Consider the following 16,560-nt stretch of genomic DNA (forward strand, 5'->3'; position numbering starts at 1 on the left):
TCTGATACATATTGATGCCCTCATGCCATGTAGAAAGTTTTAACCAATGTCAAGCACAATTTTTGAGTTATGGTCATTAAAATGAATCTAAAAATGCCCCATTAGAGTCTTCCAATTTTTTTGAATTTTTAATTGCTATAGTTTTTGTATTATTAGTATTTATGACAACATCTCTCTCTCTCTCTCTTATCTTACATCAGTTGTAGGACCAATTCCATTAACGTCGTCATTGAGCTTCACTTGTTTGGTGGTGGGTAAAGTAAGTGAATGTGACTACAAGAAATACATGAACATTATTATCACCATTATTATTATTTTATTATTATCATCATTTTATTATTATTATTATCATTACGATTGAGTTTATATCAGATGGTGTGATGGCTGGAGAGCGTGTGGTGAGTGATGAGTCTGGAGTTGTCCCTGACGAAGCTTTTGCTTGATATTTTCTTAACTAAATAATAATGGGAAAGAGGCAAAACATTTAGTACAAATAACCAATTATATTAAAGGATTTTAAAAATAAGATTCTTTGAAGAGAGGGCTCTCACTTTCTTTTTTCCCAGGGCAAGTTTTTCTGTCTTGTCCATCTCAAAGAAATTGGAGGACAACAGTCAGTGCTGAAGAACAAGAATGCCCATTCAATTTTAAAATTTACACATTTTAATTTTATTTTTATTACGCACAATTAGATAGACTTTACGGTCAAGGTCACATTCGAATAAAAAGAAAATATTTCGGTAAAAATTTAACCCTTTGCCTTTAACATTATTCACTGCAGGATCAGTGGATCACTTTTGCACCATAATCAATTTATGTACTGTGCTGTGAGGCGTAAGCTGACCAGGCTCAGGGCTAGCTGTTTTTTAAATTACTTATCTTCTTTCTCTGGACCTTTGTACAAGAAATCCAGCACCAATTATCTTCCTACCATGAGCTCTGGGAGACTGGATACACCTCAATTTAAAAGCTTATTGACTCCTGGTAACGTTATTAGAATTATGTATAATGGCTGCAAATTAATTTGTATTTGACTATATACAATAAATGATGCTGTGACTGATGGGTTTTGTAGTGGCGGGTACTGTGAAATATATTATGATTTTTTATTAATTGGGAGTTTCAGAAATCAGCTATCATATGACTGCAAATTAGGAAATATTTATGTTATTATTATTATTATTATTGTGACTGGTTGGTTTTCATGGAAGAGATGTTTTGATTTTAATATTAAATGGTTGAGGGAGTTTCGGCATACTTCAAATTAGATAATCTGCTGTACATTTAGTATTCATGTTATTATTATTATTATTATTATTATTATTATTATTATTATTATTATTATTATTATTATTTTCTAGATCTTCTAAAAATAGAGGAGTTGTTCAGGTCGGAAGGTTACTCATTGCGTTTGGTGGGTGGAGCTGTTCGTGACCTCCTGCTGGGTAGAAATGCTAAGGATATTGACCTAGCAACAGACTGCACTCCTGATGGAATGATAAAACTGTTTGAGAGAGAAGGAATCAGGTAAAGAAACAATTATAATTATTACATGTACTTGTGTACATGTACTTTGTGATAGATTAGTATTTGATGATATATTATGTAGCATGTACATGCACATGAATGTGAAATTGAAATTTTAGGTTTTTGGAAATTTAACAATGTCTATCATCTTTTACTGTGTTAATTTCATTTTGCATGTCATGAAGTATTAAAAATGACAATATGCATTTGAGTAATCTTGATAATGATTTTAATAATAATTTTGACACTTAACAATATTACATGTAGATTAATACAATACAATATATTTTCTATTATCTTTTACTGTATCAATTTGATTTTGTATGTCATTATGCATCATAAATGACAAAATGTACATGTACATGAATAATATATAGTTTTCATAACATACATGTAGGTACATACCAACTGGTCTTAATCACGGGACTATAACAGTCCACACTGATCGATCCAACGACTATGAGATAACGACACTGAGGATAGACCATGTGACTGATGGAAGACACGCTCTTGTTCAGTTCACCTCTGACTGGGTCAAAGATGCCGAGAGAAGGGACCTCACTATTAATTCAATGAGTCTTGGTTTTGACGGAAAACTCTATGATTATTTTGACGGTCAGAAACACCTTGCAGAGAGAAAGTTATTATTTGTGGGAGATGCTGTATCAAGGATACAGGAAGACTATCTTAGGATACTGAGATATTTCAGGTAATTGATGTACTAGTCTGCTATCATAAATGACTATGTTTTTTGTGCACATAATTGTACATGTACATGTGCACGTACTTTCAATGATAATAAATTCATTATTTATGCTCTCCAGAGAGTTTCTCTTTATGTACATGTCTTGTCACCCTACATATCAAATTTCTATTGATTATTGTGATAGTTTTAATCCTTATTGCTTGTACATTATATAATAATTTAATTGCCTTTCACAATTTAAAAAAAATAAAACCTTACCTTGTTCCTTTGGCTGTAGCCACTGTATAAGCCTGTATTTATTATTATTATTATTATTATTATTATTATTATTATTATTATTATTTGTTAGGTTTTATGGTCGTATATGTCTTCTACCCAATGCTCATGATCCAGATACGCTGACTGCCATTAGGGATAATGCTGTGGGTCTCACTAAGATATCAGTCGAGAGGATATGGAGCGAAATGAGTCGTATACTGGTCGGTAACCACTCACCCCATCTTGTTAGTCTAATGTATGAACTGGGCGTGGCAGCTAATATAGGTAATTAATTAAGATCATTATGCATGTACATGTACTTACTGCATGCATTAATACCCTTAGGCTTATTAATAATGCAATGTAACTATTAATAATAATTACTTAATTGTAATTTTTAATATCGGCAAAATCTATCTAGTGCTAAAATTACAAAATTTAGTACCCACAATTAAAAAGTCACTCTAAGCTATCATTAGGATACTTTACCTGTTCAAGCATTACTGGTATGCTTTTAAAATATTCAGAATGTTGTCTTGTTTCTATACGTTAGGTTTGCCTGATGACGGTAATTTGAGTGAGTTGACTAAAGTATGGGAGAGCATGCACGGACACTATCAGTTGGAGCCAGTTTGTTTATTAGTCTCTTTACTCAAATCAGGAGAGGAGGTCGAGCGGTTTAGTAGACAATGGAAGCTATCGAACTTGGAGCGGAAACTAGGAATGTTTGTGAGCAACGAGAGAGAAGCTTGCTATCAAGGAGCACCACTGAAGTATTACAAAGATCAGCTAGTTGATGGAGAGTTTAGGAATCATGTACTGGAATTGCTCAAGTATTGTAGCCGATTCTCTGATAGCACTGTGCTAGAGGGATGGACGGTACCAGTGTGTCCTGTGAATGGTAATGACTTGAAGAAGGCTGGTATAGCTAGTGGACAAAAATTGGGTGAAACTTTGAAGGACATTAGAAGAAAGTGGAAGGAGAGTTGCTACGAATCGTCAAAAGAGGATCTACTTGCAACTTTAAAATGATATTTAAAAAATATAATTTTTATCATTATTAAATCTAGAGTTAACAATGAATCTCATTTTATTTGTAGTAGGTGTGCATGTACAGTAATTAATTTTGCTGAGTGTAATTCTCAGTCATCTGGTGAATTGTTTCAATTTGGAAATGATTCGTTTCTGTAGTTGGCAGAGACGGCTAGCCCTGACAGGCGGTATAAGATGGAAGGCTACTAGCTCTAGAGTAGAGAAAGCCGAGTCTTCAGTACAGGACAAGGCCGTGAAGCCATTCTCCGCCATACCCAGCCCTCCTGGATCATTACCTTTCATTGGACACATAAGACTGTTGAAAGGCCTCACTTCTTTGAGTGAACTCACTTCGAAGCTATTCAAAGACCATGGAAGGATATTCAGATTTGACTTTATAGGTAATCAAAAATACTCAAAATACATGTAGATCATCCCTAGATAGTTTATTTATATAATTTTATTTCATAAAAAAGACACCATTGTTTTTATGAACTGTCCCGCTTTTGGTCAAGACTAGGCATGCCTTAAAGAGATTCTATTTACTAACCTATAGTCTATCTATTATTGTTTACAAATACGGGTAGTAATGTTATTATTTTTCACTTTAATATTCTAGGCTATTCTTCAGTATTTATAGCAGACCCATCTGCAGTAGAGAAGACATTTCGACATGAAGGAAAGTACCCTAGCCGATCTTTTACTGAAGCTAATGTTGATTATATTCTGAAGCAAAGGAACGATCGGAATTTTTTTGTCTTCCAGTAAGCACTTTCTTTATGTTGGTAATCATTTTTCAAAACATTTGGCCCTGGAAACCAATTTAGTAGGGGGACCAAAATTGTATGGGACCAATTTTTGTGACAGGCCTATGATTAAAAATTATCTCATTCATACTTTACACTTTGTACTTAGGTCGGGTGAAGAATGGCGTGATACTCGTTCCAAGCTAGGAAAGCAGTTGATGCCTGCCAATGTTTATGGGTATTGTCCTGGTTTTAATAAAGTCTCAAGAAGATTTATAAGAAATGTTTATGATGTTCAGAACGATGATGGTTTTGTGGAAGATGTGAGAGACTTGATCAGATACTGGTCACTAGAAGGTACACTGATGTATAAATTATAAAAATTACATATTGAACTTGTTTGTTAAAAATAGTTGCTGCTCATTTTGCATATGGAGCTGATATTGATAGCATAAAGAATAAAGGAGGCCTAGAGAAAGAGTTCCAAGATGCAGTCGGAGGTCTTGTGGATACTTTGTTTGATTTGCAGACTGGCCCACCACTTTATAAAGTCTTCCCAACAAAAGCCTACAGGGAATTTAACAAATATTTGGACAAATTGATTGAGATTGGACAAGTCTATGCTGATCAGTACACGTCTGATATAAAGGAAAGAGCTGCTGTGAGTGAGGAGAAATTTCATGGGATGAGTCTACTAGAGCAATGGCTGATAGAAGGGAAAATGAGCGCTAAAGATGCCATCTCTCATTCTATTAACATGCTAGCTGCTGGAATGGACACTGTGAGTTTTACTATATTTTTACAATTTTTTAGTCTTTGGTCACTGCAATGCTTCCATGTATAGACTGCACACACTACTGCTTTTGTTCTGTACACATTATCCAAGCATCCTGAAGTACAGGAGAAAGCATATAAGCAGATAACATCAGTATTAGGTGATGATGAAGAACCTGATGGAGATTCACTACAGAAAATGCCTTACCTGGGACATCACATTAAAGAAACACAGAGGTTAAAATCTTGTATCATCATTTATGTATAACTCAATCAATATACATATGTAGATTGTATCAAGTGACTCCTTACACTGCAAGATGGCTTGAAACTGATGTTGAGTTGTTAAACTATCATATCCCAGCAAAAGTAATTGTATAATTAATGTGACATACTGTATACCGGTTTATTTTCGCGATGGAAAATTTTCACGAATCTTGCATTTCTACGATTTTATGGAATTAATTTTTGTGAATTGCTTGCAGACTGTACCACGTCGCAATGGAGAGCAGACTTTCGTGGTGAAAAATTTCGTGAATGATCACAAACCTGCGAAATTCGTGAAAATATTTTACCACGAAAATAAACCGGTATACGGTACACAGTTTAACTGCATCCTCCATTTTAAGACAACAATATTTGGTGGATTGGAAACTATGGGTCAAGACCCTACGCTCTTTAAGGATCCATTGAAGTTCAATCCCGATCGCTGGACCACTGATGACATACATCCATTCACAGTGTTACCTTTTGGATTTGGACCTAGAGGCTGCTGGGGTACATAATGATACTGTAACTACATCAAGTTATATTGTTATACATGTAGGACGAAGATTTGCTGAAATTGAAATGAAAGTTCTTTTGTGTCAAGTAAGCTAAAATGTAGGATTTAACTTTTTATGTTTTTATTGTATAGCTCATTCGTCACTTTAAAATGGAATGTGATTTTCCTAGCGATAGATTGCCGTCTGGTGGTTTGATGCTGAAAAGACCCACTGCCCCCATCAGAATTAAATTTACCCCTCGCAATTAATAGCTACTGCAAGATATAACAATTTTTATTGTTTATACATGTATGTATGTCATGTCATGAAAATAATTCGTCTATTATTATTATTATTATATCTACCATTTTAGCTCTAACTATAGCTCTTGGGTGTGTAGAGTATTGATGACACAATTAATGGGTAGGCGTGAGTGAATTTGTTGATTTGTTGACTAATCACTGCATGTGACACTAAAATTAAATTATAAAAAAATAAAGAGATGATACGTTTCTCTCAGCGTTTTTGTAGTTTGCATAGCCGGCCCATAGCCCTGACAGGAGGTTTAAGATGGAAGGCTACTACTTCAACAGCAAATGCTTCGAGTTCGACACAAGGTGATGGGACGGTGAAGCCGTTCTCCGCTGTGCCTAGCCCTTCAGGCTCTGTGCCAATTATTAAACATCAGAGGCTACTAAAAGGAATCACTTCTATGAGTGAATTCACTGTAGAACACTTCAAAGAGTTAGGACCTATTTTTAAACTTGATTTTATGGGTAAAGATATATAGATAAATCTAACCTAGTGTGGCTATTAGATCCGCTAACCATAGCTATGTCTAAAATTATTATCCTCATTGAAAATTATTATTTTAATTTGATAGGTCAATCAGTTGTTTATGTTGCTGATCCCTCTGCAGTAGAAAAAGTATTCCGAAATGAAGGGAAGTACCCAACCAGAGATACTAGTGAGAAAAACATCAATTGGATTTTAAAACGAAGGAATGAAAGCAATTTTGCTTTTCAGTAAGCTAGCTAGAAAAAGTTGCATCCAGAAGTGCCTGTAAACAAAACCCCAACTCTCTAGTGTTTACAAGCACTTCCAGTTGTAGCAATGGACATTACAAGTAGCATTCCAAAATTATATATATTGTACTATAATAGATCTGGTGAAGAATGGCGTGTTAATCGTTCCAAGCTAGGAAAGCAGTTGATACCTGCCAATGTTTATGGGTATTGTCCTGGTTTTAATAAAGTCTCAAGAAGATTTATAAGAAACGTTTATGACGTTCAGAACGCTGATGGTTTTGTGGAAGATGCGAGAGACTTGATTAGATACTGGTCATTAGAAGGTAACGTAATAGTCTTGATGCAAGCATACTGAAATACATTCCTTTATTAGTTGCTACTCATTTTGTTTATGGAGCCGACCTTGACTGTAGAAATGATAAAGAAGGCCTTGCAAAGGAACTTCAAGATGCGGTTGGAGGCCTGCTTGATTGTATTTTTGATTTACAGACAGCCTTGCCTCTCTTTAAAGTTTTTCCCACTAAAGCTTATAAAGATTTCAACAAAAACATGGACAAGTTAATTGAGATTGGACAAGTCTATGCTGACAAGTACTCATCTGATATAGAGGCAAGGGCTGCAGTGAGTGATGAGAAATTTCATGGGATGAGTCTACTAGAGCAATGGCTGATTGAAGGGAAACTGAGCATTAAAGATGCCATCTCTCATTCTATTAATATGCTGGGAGCAGGAATGGACACTGTGAGTTTTTATATGTTTAGTCTTTGTTACAGCAATTTTCCATGTAGACCGCACACACTACTGCCTTTGTTCTGTACTCATTATCCAAGCATCCTGAAGTACAGGAGAAAGCATATAAGCAGATAACATCAGTATTAGGAGATGATGAAAAACCTGATGGAGATTCTCTACAGAAAATGCCTTACCTGGGACACCTCATTAAAGAAACACAAAGGTAAAATAAATCTTGTGTATACCTTAAGTTAATATCCTAAAAATCAATTCTCTGAAAGGATGTTTTTGGAAAAATTACAAATACCATAATTATTAGAATAACATGCTTAATTATTATGAATTTTGTCATTATTGATAGATTATACCCTGTGGCTCCTTTTGTGCCAAGAATGCTAGACACTGATATTGATCTATTAGGCTATCATGTTCCTGCTAAAGTAAGTATATTGATGACCAAACCTTGTCATTAAATTTTTTATGAAGACAACAATAGTGCCAGGATTGGAAGCTATGGGTCAAGACCCTACACTTTTTAAAGATCCATTGAAGTTCAATCCTGATCGCTGGACCACTGATGACATACATCCATTCATTTTGTTACCATTTGGATTTGGACCTAGAGCCTGCTGGGGTACATAATGATACTGTAACTACCTCAAGTTATATTGTTATACATGTAGGACGAAGATTTGCTGAAGTTGAAATGAAAGTTCTTCTGTATCAAGTAAGCTAAAAATTTACATGAGATCCAACTGTTTTATAATTTATTGTATAGCTCATTCGTCACTTTAAAATGGAGTCTGATTTTCCTAATGACAAATTGTCATCAAGTGGTTTGGTGTTGAAAAGACCAACTGTCCCTATCAGAATCAAGTTTACACCTCGCAATCAATAGCTGTTATAAGATAACCAAAATTATTCTGCTGCAGTGTTTATTTTCTATGCCAAGGACCAATTTTTTAAATTTTTATGCTAAAATTCATTATTGTTATGCTGATCAAGATTTTGTTTGTTGAGATTTAATGAGTTCCTCCAGTGCCCACTTCTTGTTCTCAATCTCAGCCATCACTTGATGATACTCTTCAGCCAGTGACAAAGTCTGTCCTAAAGCTCTGATAATGTTCCAGTGATTGTTGAGTGTCTATTAACTGTAGCTCACTGTTGATGTGCAGAATCCAACTATGACCTAAAGAATTATCATTAATAAGTACATGTACTTCTAATCTTCTGAACCTTATTTCTTTTGACGCTGGATTCTTCTCTGCATGGTGTATAAGTGGCAACCAATAGATCTAATTGTAGTTAGTAACTCTGTACAAATCGATTAGCTCAATATTTAATTGCTTTACTTTAGTTGATGCATTGAAGTTCAATCCTGATTGCTGGGCCACTGATTACATACAACCATTCACAGAATTCACTGTGTTACCATTTGGATTTGGACCTAGAGCCTGCTGGGGTACATAATGATACTGTAACTACCTCAAGTTATATTGTTATAAATGTAGGACGAAGATTTGCTGAAACTGAAATGAAAGTTCTTTTGTGTCAAGTAAGCTAAAATGTAGGATTTAACTTTTTTCATGTGTCAAAGATCGCTTTGACTTTTAAAAGAATTTATTAGATTAAACAAGTGGAGAACAACCAAATAATAACTCAAAACTCTATTTATACTAATCACAAGGTTCCAGAAACTTCTGGACACATACAAATACATGAAAGTTACACAGTCTTCTGGAGGGTTCCAAAAAGTACAATAATACAATACAGAGATAAGTCACATTTTCTAGAATGTTCCAGTCAGTAAAATAGTACAATACAATTAGAGTACAATAACTATTACATTATAGATCCTTTACATCATGATTTATTGTATAGCTCATTTGTCACTTAAAATAGAGTCTGATTTTCCTAGCAATATTACCATCAGGTGGTTTGATGCTGAAAAGACCCACAGCCCCTGATCAGAATCTAACAATTTTATTGTTTATGTGTCATGTCATGAGTATGGCTTGCGAGACTATAAACATTACCATTTTAGCTCTAACTCTCAGGTGTAATGAGTAAGCGTGAGTGAGTTTGTTGATTTGCTGACTGGTAGATCTCTATCAGTAATCACTGTGACACTAAATAAAGAGATGATATGTTTCTCTCGACGTTTCTGTAGCCGGCAGAGCCAGCCCATAGCCCTGACAGGAGGTGTAAGATGGAAGGCTACTACTTCAACAGCAAATGCTTCAAGTTCGACACAAGATGATGGGACTGTGAAGCCATTCTCAGCTGTGCCTAGCCCTTCAGGTTCATTGCCAATTATTAAACATCAGAGGCTACTAAAAGGAGTCACATCTATGAGTGAATTTACTGTAGAACGCTTTAAAGAACTGGGACCTATTTTTAAACTTGAATTTATAGGTATCTACAAATTTAATGTTGGTTTCAGAATTTCATATATGCATGTAGGTCAATCAGTTGTATATGTTGCTGATCCCTCTGCAATGGAAAAAGTATACCGGAATGAAGGAAAATACCCAACCAGATCTATTGTTGAGGAAAACATTGATTGGATTATGAAAAAAAGAAATGATCGGTGCTTTTTTGTTTTTCAGTAAGCCTTAAATTACTTAAGATACAGCAAAAATCTTTTTTACTAAAATTAGTATGTGCATGTGATTTAATACACATAAATAGGTCAGGTCAAGAATGGCGTGATACTCGTTCGAAGCTAGGAAAGCAGTTGATGCCTGCCAATGTTTATGGGTATTGTCCTGGTTTTAATAAAGTCTCAAGAAGATTTATAAGAAATGTTTATGATGTTCAGAATGATGATGGTTTTGTGGAAGATGTGAGAGACTTGATCAGATACTGGTCACTAGAAGGTACATGTGTATAAGACTTTTATGCTATAATTAATTCTTTAATAGTTGCTGCTTATTTTGTTTTTGGAGCCAGCCTTGACTGTAGAAATGATAAAGAAGGTTTTGCAAAGGAACTTCAAGATTCAATTGGAGGCCTGCTTGATTGTATTTTTGATCTACAGACAGCTTTGCCTCTCTTTAAAGTTTTTCCCACTTCCACTTATAAGGATTTTAATAAGCACCTGGACAAGGCAATTGAGATTGGACAAATCTATGCTGACAAGTACGTATCTGATATAAAAGCAAGTGCAGCAGTCAATGAGAAAGTGCATGGGATGAGTCTACTAGAGCAATGGCTGATAGAAGGAAAACTAAGCACGAAAGAGGCCATCTCCCAGTCTATCAATATGCTGGGGGCAGGAATGGACACTGTGAGTTTTACTATAAATTCAGACTTTAAACTTATTAGCAAAGTTTTTATATAGACTGCAGTCACTACTGCCTTTGTTCTGTACACATTATCCAAGCATCCTGAAGTACAGGAGAAAGCATATAAGCAGATAACATCAGTATTAGGTGATGATGAAGAACCTGATGGAGATTCTTTACAGAAAATGCCTTACCTGGGACATCACATTAAAGAAACACAAAGGTTACATAAACAATAATTGATATATGAACATTATTGTGGCTTTTGACCATATGCATAGTCTACATTAATTTGTACTTTTGATAGGCTTTACCCTGTGATTGCTTTCATGCCAAGAATGCTTGACACTGATATTGATATATTAGGCTATCATATTCCTGCTAAAGTAAGTGGTTACAAATCAAATACTTTGTCATTGACTTTTTTGTTAAAGACAGCAATATTGGGAGGAATGGAGGCTATGAGTCAAAATCCTACACTTTATAAGGATCCATTGAAGTTCAATCCTGATCGCTGGTCAACTGATGACATACACCCATTCACTATGCTACCATTTGGATTTGGACCTAGAGCCTGCTGGGGTACATAATGATACTGTAACTACCTCAAGTTATATTGTTATACATGTAGGACGAAGATTTGCTGAAATTGAAATGAAAGTTCTTCTGTATCAAGTAAGCTAAAAATTTACATGAGATCCAACTGTTTTATAATTTATTGTGTAGCTCATTCGTCACTTTAAAATGGAGTCCGACTTTCCTAAGGACAGATTGTCATCAAGTGGTTTGGTATTGACAAGACCCAGTGTCCCCATCAGAATCAAGTTTACGCCTCGCAATCAATAGCTGTTATAAGATTTAACAATAATAATTCCGCTGCAGTGTTAATTTTTTATGCCAAGGACCATTTTTAATTGTTTCTACTAAAATTCACTATTGCTATGCTGATCAAGATTTTGTTTGTTGAGATTTATGAGTTCCTCCAGTGCCCACTTCTTGTTCACAATCTCAGCCATCACTTGATGATACTCTCAGCCAGTGACATAAAGTCTGTCTTAAGGCTCTGATAATGTTCCAGTGATTGTTGAGTGTCTATTAACTGTAGCTCAAGCTGTTGATGTGCAGAATCCAAATACGATCTAAAGAATTATCATTAGAATATAAATACTAGTTCTTCTGTACCTTATTTCTTTTAATGCTGCATTTTTTTTTCTGGTGTATAAGTGGCAACCAATAATTGTAGTTTAATAACTCTAATAGCTATAGTTACAATACTGTGTATAATACAATAACTAATGAATATAATTATAGCTGCAAATTTCTACCCGGGCAAAGCCCGTGCTTGCCCGGGTCCAAATACGCCTATGGACTTTGTGCTAATTAAACAATTTAGGCTGATTAAGCAATTTAGGCTGTCTGGCTGTGACTAGAGGGTCAGTCAGTGACTACTGAATAGGTGGCATTGTCTACAAAAGAGCAACAAGATGATTCGTTTCTGTTGTTGGCAGAGACGGTTACCTCTGACAAGTTGCATAAGATGGAAGGCTACTAGTACTAGCTCAAGAGTAGAAGACAAGGCTGTGAAGCCATTTTCCGCTATACCCAGCCCTCCTGGCTCTTTACCTTTCGTCGGACATTCAAGATTATTGAAAGACGTCACTTCTTTTACTAAATTTGCTGCAAAGCATTCCAGAGAGTTGGGACCTATATTCAAACTTAATATGATGGGTAAGCTTAACAAGAGATCCAAATGACATGTAATGATATATTTCTACTGCATCTGAATTTAACTCTCTAGTTTTTTTGTAAAAATGCCATCTACAAAGTGTAGAGTTAATGGGCGTATGAGATCTAACACATACACATGCAGCATACCTTGAATATACAGCCTCATGATACTGGATGTGTCAAATGGTGATTTGGGCCACTGAAGACTGAATCAGTCATGATTTATAGATTAACAGAAATAACACTAACCAGCTTTTCATGTAGATCTACATTATCTACTCTTGATCTCTATAAGAGAATTTATTTGTATAGGTCAATCAGTGGTTTTTATTGCTGATCCACATGCAGTGGAGAAAGTTTATCGACATGAAGGAAAGTATCCAGTCAGATCACTTAGAGATGAAAATATGAATTCGATCGTAAAAAAAGAAGTGGATGTAATCTCATTTGCTTTCCAGTAATGAAAATTTTATAATTTATTATGTTTGCTCAAATCCAGAGTTGATATTAATCTAAGTTGTATATAGTGGCCTACTTGTAGATCTAGTCTTCTAGATAGTATAAATTATTGCAGCTACCAATTATAATTGTAAATATAGACAATGAAGATATTTTAACTTGATTTGCATGCATATAGATTCTACATGATTCTTTAAATGGTATAGAACTGGTGAAGGATGGCGTGTTAGTCGCTCTAAATTTGGAAAGCACCTGTTGCCTGCCAATGTTTATGGCTATTGTCCTGGTTTTAATAAGGTGTCCAAAAGATTTATAAGAAATGTATATGAAATGCAAAATAACGATGGTATTGTTGATGATATAAGAGACCTGATCTTATACTGGTCACTAGAAGGTAAGAGACGGGTCTCTATGGCTTTCAATATCTGGCTATTATTTTTCTTGTACATGTAGTTTCATCTTATTTTGTGTTTGGAGCTGATCTTGACAGTAGAAATGATGAAAATGGTGAAGCAAAAGAGTTGAAAGATGCATTTGGGGGCTTCATTGACTCTATTTTTGATCTGCAGTTCTCACTTCCACTATATAAAGTGTTTCCTACTGCAGCTTATAAGAAATTTGTTAAAAGTTTACGAGAAGTTCATAAAATTGGTCGAAAGTATGCAGATAGATACATATCTGATATAAAAGCAAGGGCTGCAGTGAATGAGAAAATTTATGGGATGAGTCTACTGGAGCAATGGCTAATTGAAGGGAAAATGAGTCCAGATGAAGCTGTTGTTAATGCTGTTGAATTTTTTGCAGCAGGAATAGACACTGTAAGTTAAATATTATTTTAAACTAATGAACATGGATCTAATACCATAATAGACTGCCCACACTACAGCTTTTACATTATATGAGCTAGCCAAACATCCTGAAGTTCAAGAGAAAGCATACAAGCATTTAATAGATAATAAAGAAGAAGCAGATGAAGTGGATGGCAATTCACTTCAAAAATTAACATATTTGGGCCATATTTTAAAAGAAACACAAAGGTAATGACAATTACTGGTTGCTTGCACTAACACTAAATGACCCATCACTTTTGACCCTTGATACAGTGCTGTATTTTCCTTAAAATGTTGTGTCACAGTTGGCACCTTTGATCATTGTACAATCTGATCTTGAAGTCTGCTGACAAAAATATTTTTAATTGCTTCTGTGTTGTTGGACTCAAGACTCTGCATGGGCTAGTGCTAGGCTAAGCAGTGATACAATTATAATTATAGCACTTGACCACCTAACTTTATTAGTTGTGTCAAAAGTACTTTTGGTTGTTTAATTATATTAGGTTTTACTCAGTGAGTAATTTCACATCTAGAATATTACTTGATAAAGACATTGAATTGCTTGGGTACCATATTCCAGCTAAGGTGAGTAAGCTTATTTTGGGACTAGGCATTAATTATTACTTTAAGACACAATTATTGGGTGTAATGGAAGCTATGGGTCAAGATCCTAAGCTTTTCAAAGATCCACAGAAGTTTAATCCTGATCGCTGGACAACTGATGATATTCATCCTTTTATTGTTCTGCCATTTGGATTTGGGCCCAAAAGCTGTTGGGGTATGTCATTATATATACAAAACATTAATAATGCTCATAGGAAGGAGGTTTGCTGAAGTGGATATAAGAGTTCTCATCTCACAAGTATAATTATTAATTCTGCAGACCTATCATTTTAAATCTAATGCTAGCTTGTTCAACAATTTAAAATGGAATCTAAATATCCTGGGGACAGATTGCCATATGATGGCATGACCTTATCGAGGCCAAGTGTTCCTATTAAAATTAAGTTTATTCCTCGCAATTAACACTTTGCAGATTGTGTACATGTAATTACACTAATGTATTTTTTATGATTTTATGTATAGCAAATGTTAGAATTTACTATTGTCTCTTATGCTAGCTGTCAATCAGTAGATAAGGATTATTATTCTGCTGCAGTGTTTATTTTCTATGCCAATGACCAATTTTTTTAATTGTTTCTACTAAAATTCATTATTGTTATGCTGATCAAGATTTTGTTTGTTGAGATTTAGCAAGTTCCTCCAGTGCCCACCTCTTGTTCTCAATCTCAGCCATCACTTGATGATACTCTTCAGCCAGTGACATAAAGTCAGTCCCAAGGCTCTGATAATGTTCCAGTGATTGTTGAGTGTCTATTAACTGTAGCTCCAGCTGTTGATGTGCAGAATCCAAATACGATCTAAAAAAACTATCATTAGAATATAAAATACTAGTTCTTCTGTACCTTATTTCTTTTAATGCTGCATTCTTCTCTGGCGTATAAGTGGCAACCAATAATTGCAATTTAATAACTCTGTACAGATCGTTGAGGATTAGCTCAAAATATTTATTTGCTTTACTTTAGTTTAAGATCAAGTGCTTGGGTTTTAGTTACCAAGTAATCAACGTTAGACTCAGTTTTTGATGCAAGATACTTTACTTGATATTTTGATATAAGATTATCAAGTGCTTGACAGCATTCGCTTAATACCTGATCAGAATATATTATTATTTATGTAATAATTATTTTTAAGCTACTGTAAAAAAATAATTACTTTGTAATGCTCCATTTTTGTTGAGTGAATCTTTTGCTTGAGCTCCAGGAGACATTGCTCTTTTTGTTTGACGCCTTCACGTTTCTCTCTCACTAATGATGGAATACTTTTCAGCTGTGCCTCAGATAGGTCCTTGGAAGATACTAATGAAATGAAAAATAATATTGATTACTTTGCTGGTATTTTTAGTAGAAATAGGAGTGTATATACATACAGTCAATGTACATAATCTAATTTAATCTATAAAATGTAAAATCTAAATGCAAATGTAAAGTCTGTTTGCAAATACTTGTGTACCTTCTTCCTCGTTCAGCCATGATGCTATCTGCGAGCACTCTTCACTAGCCATCTCATTTACTCTTTTAAAAACTGCAGTTCTCTCCCGCTTCCATTCCTTATCATTGGAGTGGGCATACTTGTTCCAGTGATGATCCTCAATGGCCAGTGAGTCCTTGTATTGTGCAGCTTCTGCTCTTCCTAAACGTTCACGTAAGGATTCGTTGTCTCTGCATTGAACTCTCAGTAGGCGCAGCAAACAGGCTTGTTCTAAGTAATTAAGCTGAGCCTCTTTCAGTGAAGCTTGTGCCTGAAAAAAAAGACATAACACTAATTTTATCAATGGCAGAATTCTTGGCAAAATAAAGACTTGTGATTTAGTATCTTAGTGATAGGTGTAAAGATACATTATCATCAAAAATTATATATTATAAAATAATTATTTATTATTATTTTTATACATCAGTGATCAAAATTTATTTTTAAAATATTCATGCTACATTATAACCTCATTTAAACGGTCCTGATCCTCTTTATTTAATCTTCCTCGCTCTTGTAGTAGCTGATCTTTACCAACCTGCAACTCCTCAACCATTATTTCAGTTTTGGGCGTGCCCCAATTTGGGGGGGCACGCCC

At 34.9% G+C, this 16,560-nt stretch overlaps 5 protein-coding genes across 8 annotated transcripts; 4 read left to right on the forward strand and 1 right to left on the reverse strand.

The window, feature by feature from the left end:
- The first annotated feature begins 760 nt into the window (after positions 1 to 760).
- LOC100634448 (CCA tRNA nucleotidyltransferase 1, mitochondrial-like) lies at positions 761 to 3,588 on the forward strand. The gene is made up of 5 exons (XM_019999776.1): positions 761 to 984; positions 1,362 to 1,527; positions 1,925 to 2,236; positions 2,583 to 2,776; positions 3,045 to 3,588. The coding sequence occupies exons 1-5, from the start codon at positions 816 to 818 to the stop codon at positions 3,521 to 3,523; spliced, it is 1,320 nt and encodes a 439-aa protein (XP_019855335.1). The 5' UTR covers positions 761 to 815; the 3' UTR covers positions 3,524 to 3,588.
- Positions 3,589 to 3,597: 9 nt separating this feature from the next.
- LOC105313711 (cytochrome P450 27C1-like) lies at positions 3,598 to 9,265 on the forward strand. Of its 3 annotated transcripts, XM_019999774.1 has the most exons (10): positions 3,598 to 3,924; positions 4,143 to 4,287; positions 4,439 to 4,626; positions 4,683 to 5,050; positions 5,114 to 5,280; positions 5,334 to 5,412; positions 5,673 to 5,820; positions 5,870 to 5,913; positions 5,960 to 6,116; positions 6,181 to 6,220. In XM_019999774.1, the coding sequence occupies exons 1-9, from the start codon at positions 3,666 to 3,668 to the stop codon at positions 6,074 to 6,076; spliced, it is 1,515 nt and encodes a 504-aa protein (XP_019855333.1). In that variant the 5' UTR covers positions 3,598 to 3,665; the 3' UTR covers positions 6,077 to 6,116; positions 6,181 to 6,220. The 3 variants fall into 3 exon arrangements, with proteins under 3 accessions (XP_019855333.1, XP_019855332.1, XP_019855334.1); XM_019999773.1 differs by lacking the exon at positions 6,181 to 6,220 and having other exon boundaries at positions 5,960 to 6,165; XM_019999775.1 differs by lacking the exons at positions 5,870 to 5,913; positions 5,960 to 6,116; positions 6,181 to 6,220 and adding an exon at positions 9,079 to 9,265.
- Positions 6,254 to 9,488, forward strand: LOC100634574 (cytochrome P450 27C1-like). Of its 2 annotated transcripts, none has more exons than XM_019999772.1 (9): positions 6,254 to 6,583; positions 6,691 to 6,832; positions 6,971 to 7,158; positions 7,209 to 7,576; positions 7,624 to 7,790; positions 7,929 to 8,007; positions 8,054 to 8,201; positions 8,251 to 8,294; positions 9,449 to 9,488. In XM_019999772.1, exons 1-9 carry the CDS (start codon positions 6,310 to 6,312, stop codon positions 9,467 to 9,469), a joined length of 1,431 nt encoding a protein of 476 aa, XP_019855331.1. In that variant the 5' UTR covers positions 6,254 to 6,309; the 3' UTR covers positions 9,470 to 9,488. The 2 variants fall into 2 exon arrangements, with proteins under 2 accessions (XP_019855331.1, XP_011405662.1); XM_011407360.2 differs by lacking the exon at positions 9,449 to 9,488 and adding an exon at positions 8,346 to 8,593 and having other exon boundaries at positions 6,257 to 6,583.
- A 21-nt stretch (positions 9,489 to 9,509) lies between these two features.
- On the forward strand, positions 9,510 to 14,973 carry LOC105313712 (uncharacterized). The gene is made up of 19 exons (XM_019999771.1): positions 9,510 to 9,982; positions 10,031 to 10,175; positions 10,259 to 10,446; positions 10,492 to 10,856; positions 10,911 to 11,077; positions 11,162 to 11,240; positions 11,289 to 11,436; positions 11,486 to 11,529; positions 11,581 to 11,699; positions 11,867 to 11,902; positions 12,302 to 12,582; positions 12,895 to 13,039; positions 13,248 to 13,435; positions 13,495 to 13,859; positions 13,912 to 14,078; positions 14,375 to 14,456; positions 14,502 to 14,649; positions 14,690 to 14,733; positions 14,781 to 14,973. Exons 1-19 carry the CDS (start codon positions 9,709 to 9,711, stop codon positions 14,895 to 14,897), a joined length of 3,102 nt encoding a protein of 1,033 aa, XP_019855330.1. The 5' UTR covers positions 9,510 to 9,708; the 3' UTR covers positions 14,898 to 14,973.
- Positions 14,934 to 16,537, reverse strand: LOC109584163 (HAUS augmin-like complex subunit 4). Its single transcript, XM_019999777.1, has 6 exons — positions 16,432 to 16,537; positions 15,945 to 16,233; positions 15,648 to 15,790; positions 15,453 to 15,583; positions 15,338 to 15,406; positions 14,934 to 15,292 (listed from the first exon to the last, which is right to left on the reverse strand). Exons 1-6 carry the CDS (start codon positions 16,516 to 16,518, stop codon positions 15,100 to 15,102), a joined length of 912 nt encoding a protein of 303 aa, XP_019855336.1. The 5' UTR covers positions 16,519 to 16,537; the 3' UTR covers positions 14,934 to 15,099.
- Positions 16,538 to 16,560: the final 23 nt, after the last annotated feature.

The sequence above is a fragment of the Amphimedon queenslandica genome, unplaced genomic scaffold (genome assembly GCF_000090795.2).
Source record: "Amphimedon queenslandica unplaced genomic scaffold, v1.1 AMPQUscaffold_13239, whole genome shotgun sequence".
NCBI classification, from domain to species: domain Eukaryota; kingdom Metazoa; phylum Porifera; class Demospongiae; order Haplosclerida; family Niphatidae; genus Amphimedon; species Amphimedon queenslandica.